We start from the raw sequence: 22,623 nt of genomic DNA on the forward strand, positions 1-22,623 counted from the left end.
TTGACTTTGTATATACAAAGTCCTGAGAGAAAGAATTATCATAAAGGTGGTTTGTGCTCATCTGACTGATATTGTTCAGTGTTGTTGACAATCAGCCAAAGACAGTTAAATGTCATTGTTGTAACCCTGCACCCTGACACATTACAGCATGAAACACTGGCTTATTATGATTCACACAGCTGTTGCCACCCCAGGGCAAATTCATTTCAGTTCAGAGTAACCTAACTGAAACCTAACTTCCTCAACATAAACTGTCACTTTCTACCACCACGTGTGAAAGCAAAAACACACACAAGCATCACATTAAAATAAGCTTAATTTAACATAGTGGAGAAAAGCAATGATATTCGATATAGAGTCTATAGGGCTGAAAGACTTGGCTGTCCCAAATCCCCACTTAATGTAAGTGTTAGCAGAGTCAAGCAGTTCAGACATTGACTTAGTCGGGTTTGCATACAGATGCAAAACAAAACCAAAGAGTATCCTGCACATAAATGTAACTTAAACATAACAACATACACACAAACACACATACACACACACTCACACAGATGTCCTGCAGTACAGCTTAAAACATACCTAAAGTGGTGGTATACAAATAAATAAATATACCAACTATTTACTAATCAGCCTTGATAGTGGTCATTGCCTGGGTTTCTCTTAATAAAAGTCCAAGTTAGCAACTACCCTGAATTTATTTTCAGTTATGAATAACATCTTCCATAAATGCTGAATATGAAATTTCAAACATTAATTACACATAAAAGCTAAATTAGAGGTTCAAGGTAAACTACTGTAATGTTTCAGTAAACAACCCTAGGAGGCATTTTAATGGCAATAATGGACATCATTTTTAGTTGAATACTGCCCTCTGCAGATAGATTTTTGATATTCTTAGAAAAAACATCAACATGCAGGAGTTTGAGAGCAAGAAGTAAAAAAGAGGGAAAAAACTGTCCCCTCATGACATTAACTACAGCTTACACACAGAGAATTGACAAGATATTAACATAACTGCTGCTGCACATTCCTATAATTGGGTAATACATCAAGGGCAATAGAAAGTGGACATTCCTGACTGGCTGATGGATCATTCTGTGTTAATTAAGTGAAAATGACACTGTCTTAAAGGATGCCTCCAAAATAAATAAATAAGTAAATAAATAAATAAATAAAAAAAGACAAACTTTTACACTTCATTTAATCCTGTCTTAAACCATTTATAATATGCATCATTCTTTTTGCATATGTTTAAACTTCATATTCAACTTGATATTCTTAATGACACATTTACCTATTTTCATGAAAATCACAGAGGGTCATGTCACCGTAATTTCAGACTGAATGACCTCATTTCAATGACAGTAAGTCAATAAGTACGGCTGGAAGGAAAACGTAGTCATGAGGTATGTATTTTGCCTCATGTCATTGTATTCATCTACCCTGGAGTCTCTTTTTTTAACTGACTTGCACTATTGATTCTTTGCTTGCTATACTCATGCAGTGAATACCTCATTTATAAAATGTTCTTATCATATGAAAGTCTTAGTGCTTTGACATCATAAAAGGTTGGCACATCCAGGACAGTATTTTCTGTCCCTCTCCTGATGTTTCCTTTTTCTTTTTATGTTGTAATCTGTTGCCATGGTGCTGCTGCAGGGGCTGCTAAGAGTAATAACACGGTTAACAGGGATACCACACTTTCAATGAGACACCTTCCAAACTCGGAGAATGATGTCATTGACGTCAGCGCAATGCCTTGGTCATGCAATTCCGGTTTGAATAGCATACTGAGATTTAGTAAGAAGTCGTCGGCTAATCATTTCATAGTTTAAGTTCAACTCAAGCTTATCATTTGGAGATTTGGAGTAATATCCGTACTGATTATAATGGCTTTGACTTGGACTGTATGCGCTTACAGTATGTCAGCAGTTGCTCAGCATCCGCAATTCCGAAGTAGACACGTGACACTAGTTTTACTCCGAGCACGTTCAGTCCCTTCATTGATCCAAACAAATAGAAGAGCTGCGATACGGTAAGGCAGGGCGTTGCGGTAAGATTCAATGTAAAGAGCAATTTATGTTGTGCTTCAACATCAAAATCATTGAAACACAAATAGGTGGAATTAAAAATGAAAGGTACACACCTGATTGCGTTGTCAGCGCTCGTATCTGCAACAGTCACTGCCTCACACCAAGATGTTATTGACGATATTCTCAAAAGGTTGGACAAGGCGACATTTTTCTTTGAAAATCAGTTCAGACACATAAATCTGGACGGAGTGGTTGGATACATAATTCTGCATGGTAAGTACAATGTCTTTATTGCATGCTTTCATGTATCTGAAATGATCTTACATTATAGGCTAGCCTACTGATAGCCTTCTTGAAAATCGGTGAACTAACTTTGGGTCTATTTTAATTCTATGTTTTCGCTTGTTCGAAAATAATTTGAATTAAGTATTTAAAACTGTAAGAACTGATTCATTATGTCCTGCGGTTTTGCATTTTCTAAGATGCTACCTAAATGCTGTTTTAAATTAATACAGTAAGAACGTATCGATCTGAAGTGAATGCACGTTTTAGTTTTACAGCTATTTCCCATGTTAATTCAAATAATAAAGCCCATTAACTTATCAACTTATTAACCCTATTTTGACATTATAAACCGTAGCCCACAATCCCTCCAGGTAGGACGCCATTATTTACCCCCTCCATAACTGTGCCCGCAATCTATTGCAAAAGGGCAGTATGTTTTTAAAGTAAAACCTTTATAGTTACCCATAGATATTTTTGTATTGACAGAATTCATTTAATATGTAGTTAATAGAATACAACAAGATGCTTCGAAAACATTCAGCGAACTCAGGATAGCGGGAAGCTGCTATCACTTTACAGTAACCGGTATGGTCCGGTAAGAGCCTGCCAATTCTCTGTCAGACTACAGACCGAGTTTAAAAGAAAAAAAAAATTCGAATCATTACCTAACAATCTTTGTTAAGAAGGGGTAAATTTGCTCATGCAGTAGGATACTTTAAAATCAACAAAAGAAGTGATTAAGCACTTAAAACACTGGAGGTAACTCAGAGATTCGAGTTCACTATCACGATCAAAATCACTTTTAGTGCCAGTACATTAAATAAGTGATTTATGTTACAACACAATTCATTATGTCTATCAGTACATGACAACATTGGCCTATATTCTGCCTCATCTCCCAAGATACCCATACAGAGACCCGTATTCTGTATATTCTTATATTTTATATTCTGTATAATGTCAGTATATTGCTCTGTCTGCTTAACGGTGTCATACTTCCCTTTGCGCTGCCCTTTTCTAGGGCCCTTCTGGTCCTTGTAAGCTATTCATCATAGTCTGATCATGTTTAGAGGTCGAGACCAATCAGAAACTAGCCTTTGAGACTACAAAGTGCAAAGTGTCTCCGTACAAACTTCACTATTACCTCATGTCAAGACAAGACACACGTTGTTTTATATTCTTCTATTTATTATGAATAAATGATTATGCAAATATGGTTATGAATTTAATTGCTTTGTATAAAAAGCAATCAGTTTTTCCATTATTGTCAATGGGAAATTGGTGTCTAGATCTCCAGAAATAGAAACTTCCAGGTTCTGCTTCCAGTTTAGTTCCATTTCCATCCGTTTCTACTGGGGTGGGTCCACATGCTTGCCCCTGACACTGCTGATTTTAGTTCCTTACATGAAGTTAAAACATTCACAAAGAATCAGCCCTTCTAAGTTCATGAAATCATTTGGTCAGCCAGATAATTGTCCTGCACACAAAATTCACTATAATACTTTTTAACAGCTCAATATTGTGTATTAGTGTATAGTGATTTGTTTCGCTTTAATAGTTTTTATTTGCATTGCATTAAAAACTATAAAAAACCTGCAGCCAACCTACAGTTTATGGCTGCAAAAGTTTTTCTTCTCTTGTAAAACTGAATCAATGCCTTTCCATGCACCTACTGCTTAACTGCTGCAGCCGAGCTGAACGAGTCTGTACGGATATGGCCAGATAAATACCTCCCAAGTCAGCTTTCAACTGCTGCGAGTGTGGCCCAGAGACTTGACCAAAGCATCACCCAGGCTGTCAGTGCACTCCAGAGGACTGATCCCAAGTACTTCAGAGGTACTGTGGCACAGGGCAAAGGGCAAAATGCATGTAAATGAGCTGCAGAGCAAAGCCTATTGTTCTATTAAATGTTAGTCAAATGCTTATTTTAAAATAGTTTTTAATTGAAATAACTGTATAATTTAGTGTTAATCCTTGATAGATGTGCCTGCTCAATAACTAGTGAGCAATCATCTTGTTCTCGCCCCAGAATTTGAACCTTTGCTTGATACATCCTTCTGGAGGGTTCCCTATGAGTGGAGCACTTCAGACCCTGCACTGGCCTACTCAGCCTTCCGATCCATGGAGTGCTATGACGAACAACTCAGCGACAAGTGCATCACTCTGCTCCTGGGAACCTGGTACCAAAACTCTACATCCTTCCAAGGGCCCCCTGAGCATTGTCCTTCATCCCCAATCAAAAGAAAAAAAACTGTGTGATCTGATGTTGAAATATTAGCATCAACTGTTAGAATGATTTTGTACAGCTGCAAATTTAGATATCATAGATATAAACAATTTATCTATAATATGTTAACATAAAGGAACAAAATCTGGTATTAATTTTTGGATGTTTTTTTTTTTCAAGGAAAGATAATGGAACTCCCTGCATGGTCACAAAGCCCTGCCTTGACACAATGACGAGGTTTGGCTGTCCTCATTATTCCCTGTCCCATCAGCTACTCTATTTCATGATTGGGACTATGGTAAGGTCAAAGAACAATACACAATATTTGTGTCGAGATTTAAACTAGCCACAACATGCTTTGCCTATAATTTTCAGAAACATATTTATGCAAATGTTATAGTTCTAGTTAAAATTTTTGTGGCTACAAGAATTAATACAAATGGCTAGAGTTAAGTTAAAAAGTGACAGCAATGTTCCAGCTGAACATTGAACACACGTCATCAAATCTGCCCTGCTTCAATGAAATATGGGCCCCAAAATGCCCCAATGTAACACCTCTGGTTAGGAACCTAGTGATTCCTTTTCCATGTTAACCTGATTAAAAAAATATATAATGGGAAAGTATCCCAAGCCTAGCCTGCCTCATTGATGCCATTGTCAAGGTGTTACTGTTTCATTTAATCTTCTGCCCCTTGCATTTGATTTCATCACAAAGTATATGATTGGTTATTGTCTCGCTAGTCACACACAGCTCTAGGCAAGGGTGGGGGGAAAAGTACAAATAAGAGGAAATTTAGCTGTTGTCATTGGACAGTGGTGGAGAAAGGATATCCTTTCAATAGGTAATTAAGGCAGAGGCTAAACCATCATGGCATGATTTTTTGAACTGAAATGGTGTGATTGCATTTGTGTAAGCAAAGTGAGGTAAGATTTTTAATGAGAAATAAATCTGTCTTCTCGGTGTAGAGTGCAATCCAGAGTTCAATTTCTTGTGTCTTGTAAACACACTGAAGGAGTCGTCCATACCATCTCATATAGGTTGTCCTATGTTTGCAGTTGCACAGCTGCCCATTATAGCATATCCAATTAATACCGATATGACCACCAGAGTAGTGCAAGCAGAAGAGGATGTACTGCTCATATTCTTGCTTCCTTACAGTGGCTTGAAATCGCTTTTAGGCTACGTTTATTAGTGCTGTATTTACTTTTAGCTCCCAGTTTTCCAAGAAGCAAGCTGCAGATCACCATCTTTCTGCTCGCCATGCTATGTCTGCAATGGGCCGATGCAAATGTAGCCAAAATACATGGTGCGTGAAATTCATCATGTCACAGACTTGAGAAAAACGTATAAAACTCCCATTTTATGATGCAGGGACGGTTGTTGTGTTTTTATGTTGGTGTGAAGAGCATACATACCTGTTCAAGTAGACCTTCAAACATTAATTTCTTACAAAAGAGCAGGCACGTATTAAGAAAAGTGGGTCAATAGTTAGCAAAATTGAATGAATCGTTTTTCTTCTATGGGTCATTAGGATGGTAGAACAATAACTTTTTAGCACCTGCAGCAATTTCAGTCAATCACCACGGGGATTTAAGGACTGCAGTTCAGGCACCTCTTTGTGCAATATTGCACTTGTATGCTGAACCAGTGTCTTGGTGGTTGTGCTTTGCTCTTTTCCTGTTTTGACCTGTTTGCCTGTGTTTTGACCCTGCTTATTGTCTGGCGGTTTGGATTGGTTGTTTGGTATTACGGTTTGCCCTCCAAGTTCTTTGACCCTGGCTTGTGTTTGGACCATTCTTGAAGATTTCTGTTTCGGATTTGTGGACACTATTGAAAGTACTGGAGCTCTGCACTTGGGTCTTCTGACTCTTTCATTACAGTATTATGGTTCTTACATTGAGGTAATGTGACAGTACAGTAAATTATTGGTTGCTGTGCAATGGGGTCTTGTTCGGGATGTTCAAGGATTTGAATTTTATGGTTTTGGCTTTTGTATGTATTTTTTACTTTATGAGGAGGAATATAAACAGGTCATCTCCACTCTGCTGTCATGTCACTCCATACATAAGATACCAAAATACTGTGGTCAGATAATTTCAGTGACTGTTGAACTTGTTAGGATTTGAATACCTCCCAAAGTTAAGGTTAAACTGCATTGCTGTTAGATTGGATAGATGCTTTCTGTAAATATCATTGTTGATCATCTGGCTCTTGTGAAGATCTTTTCATGGTATACAAATCATACTATTTTTTGTACTGTATATGTAATTTACATACTACTCACACATCAAAGACTGTGACACACACGCACACACACACACACACACACACACCTCCACCCCCAGAACTGCTACCACAGACACAATTTATTTACAACCTCTGCAGCTCTGTGAATGTGTAAATATAATTTGTGCCCTTTTTTTTTTTAAACATTAAGTTGCTAATACCACTGTGTTCTCTAAACAGTAAGCTGCTGTTTAGTAATGGCTGTGTTTCTGACACTTTAATTATTTGTTGTATTTATTTGTTTATTTGTTTTATTTTAACCACATCGGGAGAAGCCATGTGAAATTTCATTGTACCTGAGTGTAATGACAATAAAGATCATTCTGTTCTATTCTATTCTATTCATTGCCCTGCTTCTCTTCTTAGAGAGGATGCTCCAACATCCTGCAGGGGGAGAGGAGAGAGTCCCGAGCCAACATGACTGAGAGAGACTACCAGAAGATCTTCTGTTCTAATATGAGGAAGAGCAATGAAGAGTTTGTAAGGAAAGTCTTCCCTGGTCAAACACGGGATATCTTCATAGAGAACAGTTAGTGCTTTTATTCTGCACTTCAGATCACTAGACATGTTGTAGTTCTTGATTTGCCAATGGACTTGAACTTGCCCGCGGATTCTCATTGAGGCCTGTGATATCTTTCCTTGTTTCACAGTAATGCTGTGTGGTTTGGCTGGCTTCTCTGACTTTTACAAATCCGAATGGCTACGGCATATTTTGTTATGGCAAGACCCTGAAGTTGGGTGTTTTGGGAAGGATGGTGAGTACAATTGCGTGAGGAAATAGAAATTTAATTCCAATTCATGAGGGCTATTTGGCTTTTGTTTTCAGATCACCAATAACATTTGTGTTTTTGTACCGTTATTTACAGAGCAGGACATCTTACAAGGTCTTGGTGAGGAGCAGGTGGAAACGCTAAAAGTTCATAAAAGGGTTAAGAGAAGAGAAAAAACATTAAGTGGTAAGTTTATAATTATCTTTATTACTGCATTACATCCTTTTTGGCAGGACTAAATAGGAACTTCCCTCTCCCAAGTCACAAATTTGGTAATAATGACATTGTTTAGAGATGTTTATGGTTGTTCTGTGGGTCAAAGTTGATTTAGGATGGAATTCTGTCCTGCTTTACACACCAATGGTTTAGCCTTGGGGTATTATGAACCCTCAGAGTACCTTAGAATATTACTGACAACTTTTTCCCTCCACAGATGGATGTTCAAGTCACATGACAGGAGTTGCAGTCAGTGCTCTGGGTGGATACCTGAACTACTACCTGACAGAGCAAGACATCACAAAAAGACCAGTGACCTGAGCACCACAACACAGAACACTAAGTAGCTGCTTTCCACACAGAATATCATGCTATTTGCTTTACTGATTTGCATTTTATGTTACTTGTTGCTACAAACTCATAATATGTTTGCATGCAAATATACAATATATGTTTTAGGTAAATGTGCATGATCTATATGTGTAAAATATTGTGTTTTAGAAATTAGTCACTACATGAATATGTCAGTTCCATTGGTATGCTTTATTCTTCCTCTGTTCTAAAGACATGTATTACAGCGTGTTTCATATGGGGAAAGGTAAATCTGGCCAATGTCAACTTTATATCCCTTTATACTACATTTTTATGAAAGTACAATTTGTACTTCTATAATACACCTCTGTTAATCTTCCCTTCCTCACCCAAACAAAAAAAAAACACTTTCATGCTCTGTTAGTTCAGAAAGCAAATTATCTGGATTGCACAATAAACCTCTCAACATATGGTTTCTATCTCTGTGGCTGTTGTTTTACAGTTAAACAGAGTGTGCGGCAATAAAGTGCAACTGCTATGTGTCTGAAAGTAATGTGGGGCTCCAATAAGATAGAAGCTATTTGTATTTTTAAAGGCAAATAACTTGCAATGTCCAGTAGACTATAGCAAGTAGCTAGGAAGCATGATTCTAAAAATATAAATATTAAAGATAACTACATAGCACTCAGGAATTAAGCTGTGTGTGTTCTTATATCAAAAAACAAAAAAGCTCTGTGGCCTCTGATTTATCTACTTAATGACTCTGGAAACTTGAATTAAAAATATTGCTGAGATGACTTTTGATTCCACCAAATTACTTCACAGATGAATGCTTTAAGCAGGCAAAACACATACGTGACTGTGTTTTTCATTTATCTCTCCTACAGAGGACCCATCTGCAATGGCTTGTCTTTTCTTTCCATAGACTTGAGGAGGAGAGAAATAATTAGTCCCTTTGTGTATGATCTGAAAATTAATTACCATCCTGCAGCTGTACTGTAGCCTTTAAAAGAGCATCGTCTTATTTGTTACCAAAACAATCACACCACAAAGGCTGTCTCTGACACTTAAGAAGCCCTATTGACAAAAATCAAAGCAACAGACAACAATGCATGGCACATGGTTGGCAGTGATCTACAATTAAATAATTTCCTCATCACAGAGTAGCTAAAGACCAAGGCATAGAACTACATTCTTCGATTTATCCTTCCTTCTATGGCTTTGTCACAAAAGTGGTTTCTAGTCTCTGAGACTGAGATCTAGGTCTGAGATGATTCTAAACTCAAGACAAATGTTCTTACTGGTTCCCTAATGCTATCCATTCTCAGATCACAAGGTTTAAGGGTAAGGTCACATAGCTTCCTTTTTGGTTTCTCATATTTAGAAAGTTGCTAATAGATTTAGAATAATTAGTACAACTTGACACAAATGTCCTCAGTCTCCCCAGCAATCAAAACTTTAGAGCCTAATATTTCAAGGTCAAATGTCAAGGTCACAGAAGCTCCTCAAGTGCCTAATCCTTATTTTTTATTGCTTATGAATTTACAATGGTCAGGAAATACCCATGCATGTTCATTGTGCATTCATATAACTTCCTTATACTATTTTTCAGTGTTTTTCAGCTTTGATCTGGGAGATCCAGAGTGTATACAGGTTTTCATTACAGCTGTGCTCTTAACTGGTTTAGTTTGGTGGAGCTATCATTGACTGAATAATTATACATGGTAACATAAATAATAATCAAAGTTGTTTTCTCAACATAGTTTTGTTAATATTGGCCCTTTACAACTCATTCCACATGCCTCAATTACTTCCTTCCTTAAGCTTAGTTGTTCAGTGACTTGTTCTTGACCCCACAGAACAATGTCTAATGATCAAACAACTTTTAATGATAAAAATGCCAGTCTATATTACCTTCTATATATTAGGTATATAAGTACCTTGCAATAATATGACCACTGCTAATATTCCTGTATGCATGGTTATCAGAGTATCCCAAGTAAGCCCTGTGAAGGACAGATGACAGTTTCCTGCTGATTGTCTTATTTGGCAAATGGCTTAGAAGATGCTTGTTTTTGCATCCACCATCTTGTTTTGTTTTGACAGCACTTCTGCAAAATAGCTGATTGTGAATAATTGTGGTCTCCTCACTCCAAAACACCTTTTGTTAGCTATGACATTAGCCTTATTACCAAAGATTCCTTGAATAACATTGAGCATGCACAAATGTAAGCTCATAGGACAAATATTTCAAATAAGTGTTTGCATGACTCAACATTGCAAATAGTACTGGAATATCCCACATGTCTTATTTCCTTAACTAGAATGCTGGCTTATTTGGGTTATGGTTGTTTTTAAAAGGTATTTACGTGACTCATGCCACGGTCAGAATCTTGGGGTTTTCATTGTTGTCATTTACACTAGGTTAATACTGGAATATTATTGTGGATGTGAACCAAAGATGTGCATTTTCTAATAGATATTACTTGTACATTACATGATGTATAATGCAGGGTCTTTGGTTCTTTCAGATGGTAAACAGCAATGTCTTTGTGCCCCAGTGAGGTTCCCATGGGAAGGAGATGCTGTAAACAACTGCACGGGTCTCTCTGACAGTGAACTGAATTTATTTTCCCTTTTTCTGAATCTGGAAACCTCCCAAAGGGGAGACCTGAATTGCCCAATTATGTTAATGTTAGAAGGCCGATTCAAGTTTATCCAAAGACAAAAGTTACATACAATGGCTCTCGCATATATATCTTTCTTACATCCAAATGAAGTAATGAAACTGGAAAAGGGAAACATTAAAATGCAGAAATACATTTAAATGTGTGGATCATCTAGTTTTCGGCAGACTCTGCTCATTGTGTAGATTTTGGCAGTGCAAAACAAAGCCTGGCACCGAGCCCAGCCTTGAGAAATGAGATGTGTGTTTTTCCTGTGATCTGGGGGTGGGGTCAGCGGAAGTTCAATGGACTATTCCCAACCAAGAGCACGACTGCAGATGAGATGAGACAGATTATCACTATGCCCATAATCACCTCACTCTCCCTTTCTTCATCTGATTCTGGGCCTTAAAAATCAAACAGAGGTGAGGCATGTGAAATCAGATTTCAGTTTTGTCAGCTTTTAAATGGGCTTGTGTTTGTTCAATTGATTGTTGTGGAATGAAGGGTTGGCCCTTTCAGATGCATTTGATTGCCAGATAAAAGCAATCAAGAAAGAAAACGACTTAATTTTACAAAACAGCCTTACAATCATTTGATGGGTATGTGCATTTTCTTTGCTGCATTGAGAGTCATCTTTCAGCACTGTTTTGCTCGATTAAAACTGATAGGAAATGTGTTCCCTTTGATGAACCCCAGTCGGGCTTATCTGATCCAAGGACACACATATATCATTTGAAGTGTCCCTTTAGCCACACAGTTATTATTCATTTAATAAATAATCATAATTTCACCACACGCGGCAGTCATTTTACAATGAATAACCAAAATGTTTTACAGTTCCCACCATCAATACCTCTAGTAATGTAAATAATGTGATACTGTCAATCAAATATCCTACTTTCTTTTTGTGTGGATCAAAATGCTTCATCACATGAGAAAGATGTATTTGTGCATCTTAATATGAGGACATAAGGACAAAAGACAACTGAAGGAAATGTTGAGCTATATCAAAAAATGTCATTATTATCAATCAATTGAAATTGTTTTTTTTTTCAGCCAGTGAGCGGTGAAGTAATGGATAAATGAATAAACATTACATTTTTACATTGCACTAGCTTAAACACGAACAATGCACATTTCAATCTAAAAATGTTTTTCTAATGAAAATCTGTAGGTAATTTTTAACTACAGAAATGTGTCTTCAGTGGTTCTACTACTTCAATAAGAGTTGCTTGGCTTACTTGTTCAGGGTTGCCATTTCATGTACACTTAAATCTAGTAATACCTTGATCAGGGGTACCACAACAGTATTTGTCTATAGTCTAGGGAACTGGATGAGTTGGTAGGATTGATTTGGCCCCATACTATCTGACAGCATTTGATGGCATGCAAAAAATGTTTCAGGTTAAATTGATTTGGTAAATCCTCTACAAAAAATGCAGGTTGCTGTATTCAACAGCACTGTCTGAAACGTATTCCCTAACTAGAAGTCAGAAAGACAGGGAGAGCAGGAATGTGTGACAGGTGAATCAATACAGCGTTATGAAGCAGATCTCAACTCATCACAAGGTTCAAGATGTGTCGAAGATTGATTTTTTTTTTTATCTGCACTGTCATACAATGGAAAAGCAAGCGGGCCTGAAATAGAAAGACAAATTTACCTTCAGACTTAAAACAAAATATACTCTGCTCAAAAGATGCATCTTTGTTTGCATTTCAGGGAAACCTGTTAGCTGTTAGTAACCATTAGTAACAACAATAACTAAAACATGGCACATATTTTAGACTTATATTCATCTTTGTCTTTCTTGACCTTTGACTGTCTTTGAACTTCTCACTGCAACACACCTTCTATGATTTAGAGACCTTCCTGATTTAAAGAATGAGCTTTGTGATCTTGTTAGATAAACAATGAAACCTGAGCCTGCTGCCTGCAGCCAAATTTTAGACTTCTACGAAAAAGAGAAGAAGCAAGATTCAATTCTTTCTCTTCTGTGTGTTTCTGTGCGTTGGTGATGTTGAGGTAAAAACAGACTCTATACATTGAACTAACCATGGTTTCACTGTTTTCAGTAGCATCCTTATACTGGTCCCCCTACATTAATTCTCCTAAGGAGCCAAGTTAGGATTCTACACCTTATAATCAGACTTGTATAGAGTCGCTGCAGAACTCCACCACAGGAGTGTTTCCACTGTGGTAAGTCTCCTCCCCCCAGCAAATATTAGCCTGATACATCACCCAACATAACAGATGGTAGCAGACACTCTGTGAAGAGCGGACGTGACACATCCAAATCATTTACCTTTAGAATGAACATCTGTAATGCTGCAGTTTTACTTTGCATGACAGTGCCCTTTCAATCATATTCATCTATCATATTTAATGAGCATTAAGCATCTAGCCAGTAGGTGTCAAAGATACCAGACAGTATTGCAGGGGTCCAGCCAGAAGATATAAGTTCTTGTAGTAGAGCTAGGGTAAACAATCTTTGCTAGGTCACCTGGAACTGTTTTTAAAAGAGCATTCACTTTGTCATTTTTTGCTGTAATATGCATTGAAAAATTGAAAATATAGCCTGTTATCAATGGCTTTTTCAATGTGTATAATTTTTTATTACCGTAACAAACAGAGAAAATATCAGTCTTTTTTAACATAATTCATTAAAGTTTGAAAACTGAATACAGCCCTGAGGTAGTGGCTTTAGTAATAATCCTCTTTCCTCCAAAAATATTGTTGTGCATTCATTGTGTGTTGTTCTTGTTCATATATTTAAATGTTCCCTGTGTGTTTAAGAAATATTGAACTTGATCCAGATCTGATCTTTTTTCAGAACTTTACATTGATTTTCATTACTGCAGTCCTTTTAAAAACCAGTAACTGACGAGAGAAGTACATTACAACAGAGTGGACTGAAGGCGTACGCAGAATTCTGTGGTGGCTCTGCAGATACAAACAGGACCAATTGATCGATAAGGGGGTCAATATCTTGTACACGGTAAAACAAAGCAAAAATTCAAGTTCTGATTCTCATCACTGTTGCAAAAAACTGTCTATTTTTCAGACAGATAATAAAAAGGAGATTTACTATCTGTATCATTGTACGTATGAAGGTGAATATCAATTTGCATTGTCTGAAATCAATGCATTTCGTTGGTTGCATTGTAAAGATGTGGAGCTTTTGAAACAAAGCAGGCAATTTAACAAAGGAAGAATAATCTGCTGTTTAACCACAGAAAAAATGCAAGTCATGTGTGAATCATCCAGAATCAGCCAGAGCATCTGCAGTTGGAGGTCAAAGTACTACCAGCAAGCTGTGCATAACAGTCAAGCATTTGAACTGAAATCATCTTATTTGAAAAAAAAAAAAAAAAAAAACAAATGATTAATTGGCATGTATTATTTAATGCACAACAAACTTTTTGTGCAGAAGTATTACCTCATCAACAGTGCTTAATGCCCAGCATGGTCATCTCTTTGAAGCAGAATAATCTAAGAGCTCCAAAAATCTTGGATCTAAAAAAGTGCTCATAAACACTAGGTCCTCCTTGTTGCTCAGACTGTTCTCAGTGTAGCATAATGAAACACTGGGGAGGGAACCTGATGCTTTCCTGTGAGACTTTGGGGTGACTTGTTGTTCAGGCACACAGGAGTGTCATAAAGATTTCTACCAACCATAAGTCCCTTAGAATTATTGCATGAGCTTGAACTCCATATTTACCATGCAGCAGTAACACTTTGCTAAATTTGACTGGAGGGAAGAGGTTCTGCTGCACAGGGGAGCACCAGATCCATATTCATGGAGTTCCTGTTCAGACACACCTTTTTGTGAAAGGTCACTGGGTCCTTTAATCATTCACAGAGAATTAAAACAGGCATCCCTCAGTGTCACTGTACTGAAATACTCATGGATCAAATTCAACAAAAAAATTCTGCTATTTTATGAGTATTTGCTCATATAGGTATTTTGAATTTTGGAATTGAAATCTTACGAGGTTGAGTGAAATAACCTGCCTAATTTTGAAATAATACTTGATGGAACCAAATAGCAAGACTTTCTTACTGAAAAGGCCACCAGGGGGCAGTAGCTGACTTGGTGTGTCTTCTCTGTGTGGTTTTAGCCATTAGTATTCAGAAACTCATGTTAAATTCTTCTCTTTTAGCAATGTGACAAATAGTGATTAGGGAATTGGAAATAATTTATTTGAAGACAGAATGACAGGACATTTACAGAGCTGTTACAGCAAAATCTGTTTCACTTTGTAATGGATAAGAAGTGAACCTATCATGCAAAACAGTGAAACTGTGTATAAAATGGCAGTGTGGAATAGCCATTAAGACTGGGTCAGCCTGCTTGGACAGGAAAAACACATCCTCTTCTGAAGCAATAAAACAGAAAATTAATTCAACTGTCAATATACAGTAATAAGGTTAAAACCCCAGCTGCTACAATTTCAGTCATGACAGACGTGTAGTGCTTGCTAGCCATCCCCCCTTGAGTGTGAACTCTGAAACAGTTATTTTTCTTCAAATTAAGAATCCCCTCAGTTTAACACTCATCATGTACATTGGATAACGCAGCTGTGAAAGTGTTAGCAGGTCAAATAGGGCAATACTTTTTTCAAGTATTTTTACTTTTGCTATTGTATAAACTGTACACATCTTTTACAGTGAATTTGTCTGCAGTATACAAATACATCTGCCTGACCCCAAATAATACTGCATGATGTAGAAATAACAATACCAAACAAAAACTTATTCAAATTTAATTGATAAACATTTGTGGTTGTTCCGCTGCATTTGCACCTTGGTTACAGTAACCTACAATACAAATGATACATTTTTCATCCCAGGCGCAACTGTGAATCAGTGGCTTGTTCACTAATACTGACTTGAGAGCTTTGTTCTGGAAAAGGGAAGTTGTGATGCGAATGTATATAGGAATGGCAGATGAGTCGATGGATATGCTACTGGAACTGTATAATTTTACTTTCCAGATGAGACATAGTCTGTGTCAGTACACTGAAGAGACGGGAGGAGGAGCTTTATGAACAAATATGATAGGTAGGAGTTTCCCAACCTTCAGAAGGCTGAGCTAAGAAAGAAAATCTAACAAGGAGCATGAGTGAGGAGCCTTTCCGCAGGGGAGCCCTGTATCACACCAAGATCAGTTTGATGCTTTAAACATGCTGGATGTCCACATCACCAAGCAAAATGCCAGTTCTTTTGATTGTGATCTTGTACTGAGATTCCTAGCAGTGCTTTGCCAACCTAATGTGGCAGACATGTCAGTCAGGGCCTTTAGGAAGTAACATGGGAAGCATTGCAGAATTTGGAGAGGGAAAGTTAAGCTACAGTCTGACACCATGAGCACACTGTTATCGTTGATCCCTCATACAGCCGAGACTGCAGCTTTATGCAGTGGCACCAGTGCAAGTTTCATCTACAGAAAGAACTCCTGTCTGAAAACCAGGACACTTCATCCAGCATGTTTTTAATGGATATGTCTTTTGGTGCTACTGTATTTAATGAAAAAGCTGAAAAGTAAAGAAGTCAAGATAAAAGGAAATTAGTATTCACATATACTCAGTGTCTCTGGTAAGAACTATTAGTTTCAATTTGCCTCAGACACTGGTTCACCACATGCAAAATGAATGAAAGGTTATCAATCGATAGGACATTCGCTGCTTCTCTGAATTTCCCGACATATCTCCAAGCCTCTTTGTATGAGGTCACCCTGTTTCTTTTGCAGCTGAGACAACCGATCTGAAGAAGACAGAGAATTTTCAATTTCTGCATGGCATCCCTGTGGAAATCAGCAGTGAGACAGATCGCGCTGAAAACACAGGAACTTTGATTAAAGTTTCCTTCACCCATCTTCATTCTTCATGCAGCCTGACACTGGATCTTTTTTCATGTGTGATTATGATTTTTATTTTAAGTTTCATGTGGAAAAAATGAGAAACCTGAACACCTGGAAGTGAACTGTCAAACCGAAATCAATCTATAGACATTTATGTATTCATGTATGCATGTGTTTATTTCCAACTACATGTGGTCATGTGACTATTCTTAATGCCTTTCCTAATATCCAAAGTTTAATGCAAGAAGATTTATAACAGCCAAAACCTTGACAATCTAAGTAGACAACCAGTGTAAAAGGCACATCACACAACTGAGGCTGAAGTGCTACTCGTACAAAGCTAATGCATTGTCTGTAGGCAAAAATAATTTATTCTGTAACCAAATATATAGTTTTATGTACTTACTAATTTTTAAGCATCACTAATGATACTTCACTTTTTCACCCTTGCTTGTACTCAGTTACTGCTTAAAGTATATACCCCCATCAGAAATGCTTCAGGCTTCATCGGTGAGTTACTTACATCTTTTACCTCTGTTCTGCTAGTTGTCATGCCAACACTGAGTTTTATGAGTACCTCATTTTTGCTTTCTTGAAGAACTGAATCACTCATTATCCAAAGTAAAATTATAAATTGCTGATAATTTGCAAATTAGTGTGCAACAAAGAAAGTCTATTTAATTGATTATTTTAATAGGGATCTATCGGCTTTAGGAAAGAACTGTGCAACATACATAGAAAATGTTGCTAATTTCAGCCATATGTGGGGAAAAATACTCTCTTTAAGTGTGGAGAATTAACACTTTCTTTTGCTATTTGTTGCTTACCTTACATTTTATTTGGTATGCAGATGAAGTGCACTAAAGCATCTTAAAGATCTTCCACTGCTTTCTACATTTCTACTCATGAAGCATCAGTGCATGACATTTTCCTGCTCTAGGGAGAGAGAAGTTGGGAGTACTTCAGCTCTGAAGCAACAGCTTAGTAGCCTGTTTAAATTTTATTTATTTATTTTGCAATCTCACTTTCTACAATCTGCACTCTGGCATTTGTATGAGACTTCAGTTAGAAGTCTCATACAAATGAGTTTAGAATTGGTCATGAATTTCAGAAGAATTGGTCATGAATTTCAGCTTGTTTTGTTTCTCTCTACAATAAACCAAAGCTATTTATATGGATTGCCTCTAAAAGTGGGAAATCATTTATTGGCAATATAACATGATAAAAATGATCCACATTAAATACTTGCTTTATTGACCATGAGTTATTGAATAATATGTGATCTATTGGCACTGTATGCGACTTGCATAGGTTAACTTGTGCTGATGCTTGAATGGTGATGTAGCATGCTGTGGCTCATCTGAGAGTGCTGTTAACCAGTTCTGGCACTGTTGCTCATATAATTAGGGTGGATACACTTCTGTTCTCTTGCACTGGAAGTCACTCTGGATTTGAGTGTCTGCTAAATGCATGTAATGTAAATGTAACATAATGGCATGTCTTTGTATTTTTGCGAATGGAAGTACCTATGTCTGAAGTTGAATTGCACTAGTGGATTGTGCATAGATTTTTCTTTGTCCTGTGCAAGTGTCACAACCTTTTCTGAACAACAGAAGAACAGATGCACAGAAGATTTTGTCTGATTACATGGTGAGGAACACAGTTCAGCAACGCCTTGCTGCAAATTGGAAAGTAAAGCACCAGCGGAAAGTTGAAAATGACAGTGTATGGTGAAGATGTTTGTTTTTAGCTCTGCTTTAAATAAACATTTGTTCTGCAATAAGTGTTCTGTTGCATTTTTGATGCTGCATACCAAATACAAGTATAATAGTACGTAAGAGGTCCTTTGAAAAGGAGAAACATGGAGATTTAATTTACTGAATAAACTAATTATACCAGCTATGTAAATATGGGATCAATACATCGTTCTCATTTGGGAAAGAGGTGTCAGGCTTCCCAAAGAAATGTTATGATCAGATAAGAACATCAGTGATTGTTCTGTACTTCTATACAGCTTATGGGCAAATCATAGTTGATCATATTTAGACATATACAAATCTGAATGCTATAGCCAGTTCTATATGTACACATGCATGGATTCATGTGGCAGATGTTTTTATTGAGAGCGACTTACAAGAAGTGTATTCAGTAAGGTTAATTAAGTAGCTGCATACATACTGAATCATTGGTGCCATCCTTGAAATACACAGACAGCCATATGAATATTAACCGATGCACATAGCTAGAGCACCCATGTCATAATTACGCCCCTCTATGTATATGTATGAGGCAGTCTTTGACACTCAACACCAGGACAACATCTTTTTAGTGACATCTGACTGAATTATACATTGCTATTTTTTCTCCTGTAGTCCATCTTGACCTTATATTTTGAAGAAATAAATTGAATTTCACACTATAACCAGATAGTGGGACACAAACTATGGGAACTCAAGGCAATACTTTGAAGTGATACTTATTTTTGTCAGCCCTAAGTCATCCTTATACCTGGTAAATCTGATTTTCAGTGTGCCATTCATTATGAAAGACAAGGGTAAGTTTAGCCTTTAGGTATGGTGAGCCACCCCCTCGTTACCAGGCAACCAAATACAAGACTGATCATGTGGAGCCACATGTACAAGGAGCTACAGCACACACTTTCTCCAGTACATGCATTTTTCTTCAGTGATGTCACAACCATAAGCAAGCCTTTTCATAAATAACAAAATTACATACAGATTTATAACAAATACATGAAAACTGAGGCATATGCCTCTCCAAGTGTCATACTGCCATTTCCTGATGATGGCAGCATGATTTCCTGCCATTGACTCGTGGTCAGGCACATATGTTCTTCTCAGCTGAGTTCTGTAGGAATAAATGTGAATTAGGAACTAAGACGACAGCAATCTTTCAAAAATGATTCATTTCCATGTTTAACATTTCATTTTAAACATTTTAGAAATGTTAAACTAGGTTAAAGTCACTCAGGATAAGACTGTTAAGTATATCTAATATACCACACAGTGGAAAACTTCATCTAAAGGACAGGGGCCACACAAAACCAAATAAACACAACCACAAGTACAGGTAATGGTGTATGACTTAAGGAAGCTACAGCACTGCAGGAGTGCAATGCAGGACAGTAGTGTAAGATATTTACATAGAGTCATGAGTCAAGTCACTTCATCATTAGGATCTCACTCATGTATGTTCAATGCCACCAATGACCTATTTCAACTGCCCACACTCTTACCTGCCTTCTCCTTCACCTGCACATCTCATCTGACAGTCACGCTGCACGTTTCTTGCATGTGTCCTTCATAATGGGTGGCAGCTGACCGTTTCATTAAATAAGCCATTCAATCTGTCAGTCATTCAGTGTTCTTAATCACTAGCACTAACTGCTACCATACACACTAATACACAACACATGTGGTGAATGGGTTCAAGACTGTTACATGTCAATATGGAATCCAGTGAAAAAGACAATACAGTTTGTACTTCTCTGCCAGTAATTATGATGGGTGTAATTCACCAGAAAATCCATAGATCATAGTTACATTGACCGTATGGAGAAACGTGGTGGTGATGACCTGGAGGCAAAATAATAAGAAAAGCTGAGATTGCTGCTGGGTGAGACCACCAACCTTTGTGTTCAAGAGAGTACATGAGTGTTATTTCCCTAAACTGATGACAAGGCCCTTTTCAGCAGCAATGGAACAACATCAGCAATTTGTCTTCTGCTGTAAACTAGACAAGTAGCAAACTGAGAACCATAGGCCTTAACAGTCTTAGCGATATGAACATCTTTTACAAACTGTTCAGTTGTTCTGAATGTTCTTTAAAGGTTTTAAAGCCTTGACAGTTCCAGCTAGACAGAGTACTGTAAACCTTTAAAGTAATTATAGACGGATGTTTTTATAAAAAAGTATAGAAAAGGTGCTCTGTTTACTCCAAATGACTCAACTAACTCATGTGGTTACTCGTTTACACCAGCCTGGGGCAAACTTTCTTTTAGCATTATGATTATTTTTATGTTGATGATGATGACGATGATGATGATGATGATGATATAATGATGATGATGATTATTATTATTATTATTATTATTATTATTAAGCGGCCATTAATAATACCTAATAATAATACAAGTAATAATACTTGTTCAGCGTTGTTCAGGAATAACAGAGGATTCCTGTGAGTTCAGTCCCCAGCCCAGCTGTATGCCAGGAAGAAAATGATACCTGCTGCCTCTCTGCTTGACATTAAAAGAGGCAAAGGTCCCCATGATTGACTGCTGTTCCAGTCCAGGGGATGTATTTGTACATCAAACTTTACATCATGGAAGCTGAGATGATGTCTGAGCCTATCAGCCAGCCAGCCACCCAGTGACAAACCCCCCCCCCCCCGTCTATGTGTTGGCTCTGGGCCGGTATAAAGATCCCATCTGCCACTCAGACTGGTATTTAGGTAGAGATCTGTTGCATATCAGGCTGAGCTTTGTTGTCTTTTTTTCTAAAATTGTCAACAAGTGGCAACAGAAGTGATGCTAATGAAGTTGGGGATGATTAATTATAAATAATTATATTAGTGTTAGTGTTGAATCTGACTGTGTACAAAAAGAAATGATCTTGGTGGGTCCATGAAATGTTTTCTCCAAGTAAATATGGTGAACAATCAGGACTTGAAACATGTAATGCAGGCTGCTCACTGGCAACATCTGGTCACTCCTGACCTTAACTTTGGTAACACCTGCCTTTAAATGTGGAGCCATTTCACTGTAATAGGACTTTTCAGCTTTTTGATAAATTTTGATATAAATAGCAAAAACCTACCCAAAGTCAAAAGGTTATCAGTTTGTTGTTTAAAGCTGATATAGCAAAAGCTAATTACAGTAAAATATAAGCATGCTTGAATTTAAATTGAAATGAGAAGAATTTTAAGGGGTGTAGCATGTCTCATGAAAGGGTTTGCCAGGGGGTGTCACACATTCTGAAATGATTGCCAGGAACATGTTCAGTAAAACAATGACAATGAATAAAGGCAGAAGCAGTTTCAAAGGGATAGTTCCTCTTTGTCTCTGTTGGAATGTCATGAGAATACCTGTTCAATTATTTACAAGTCTTGAGTTCCTTTGATGGCTTAGATACTGATCCCTGTGTAGGTGATGCACTTTGTGGAGATATGCTTGTATGTGTGTGTGTGTGTGTGTGTGTTGTGTGTGTAGTTTGGTATGTGTGTCAGAAACTACTTTGGAAATTACAGAGGCCCCAGGTCTCTTTCCTAATTTTGAAGAGAGCTGTATGCACATCCAAATGTTCCTTTGCTATCTGCTATAGATGTGTCTGCATTAGGGCTATACGTGCTTAGCTAGTAACAACCATAATGAAATGACTGTGGCTCTGCCAGTTTTCTCAGAGCAGGGAAATCAACTTCCTCGTAAAAAAACATCATAAATAGTTCAAATGGAAAGATAATGGAAAGATATGATGAGGTCCCTTCTGTTTGTGATCTATATATCCAAGAGCAGACCCCCCCCCCGCGCTCCTTGTGCGTGTGTGTGTGTGTGTGTGTGTGTGTGTGTGCTGGCTGTCTCTGTTGTAGTATTACAAATAGCTAGGCTCTAATGAAAGCAAACAGAGGCACATATGGCCAAACTAGGTGAGGAACTGATCTTGGTTCAGGGCCACAAGTCTGTTTTTGACCAAATGGTCGCATTTTTAATGGGAAGTATGCCAGCAGGAGGCAAGGCCAATTTTCTTCAGATGAGCAACTGCCTTCCAAGGATACTCTCCAGATCCACTTTTAAGTTTGCTGATGAATACAACTGGCTTTGGAGCTTTGGACAAGTGCCACTGCTTTATACCTCAGTTTCATTTTAATTATTTTTAGCTTAAAAGTAAATGTTGGTATACTAACACACAAGCTTTTTGTAACCTGGATGAGAAAAAAAGAGGAAG

General features: G+C 37.5%; 1 protein-coding gene across 1 annotated transcript; it reads left to right on the plus strand.

Moving 5' to 3' along the window:
* Positions 1 to 2,007: 2,007 nt before the first annotated feature.
* c1h16orf89 (chromosome 1 C16orf89 homolog) lies at positions 2,008 to 8,167 on the plus strand. Its single transcript, XM_036550899.1, has 8 exons — positions 2,008 to 2,306; positions 4,008 to 4,154; positions 4,348 to 4,498; positions 4,726 to 4,843; positions 7,199 to 7,361; positions 7,483 to 7,587; positions 7,699 to 7,788; positions 8,036 to 8,167. The coding sequence occupies exons 1-8, from the start codon at positions 2,132 to 2,134 to the stop codon at positions 8,137 to 8,139; spliced, it is 1,053 nt and encodes a 350-aa protein (XP_036406792.1). The 5' UTR covers positions 2,008 to 2,131; the 3' UTR covers positions 8,140 to 8,167.
* Positions 8,168 to 22,623: the final 14,456 nt, after the last annotated feature.

This window comes from Megalops cyprinoides, chromosome 1 (genome assembly GCF_013368585.1).
Source record: "Megalops cyprinoides isolate fMegCyp1 chromosome 1, fMegCyp1.pri, whole genome shotgun sequence".
NCBI classification, from domain to species: domain Eukaryota; kingdom Metazoa; phylum Chordata; class Actinopteri; order Elopiformes; family Megalopidae; genus Megalops; species Megalops cyprinoides.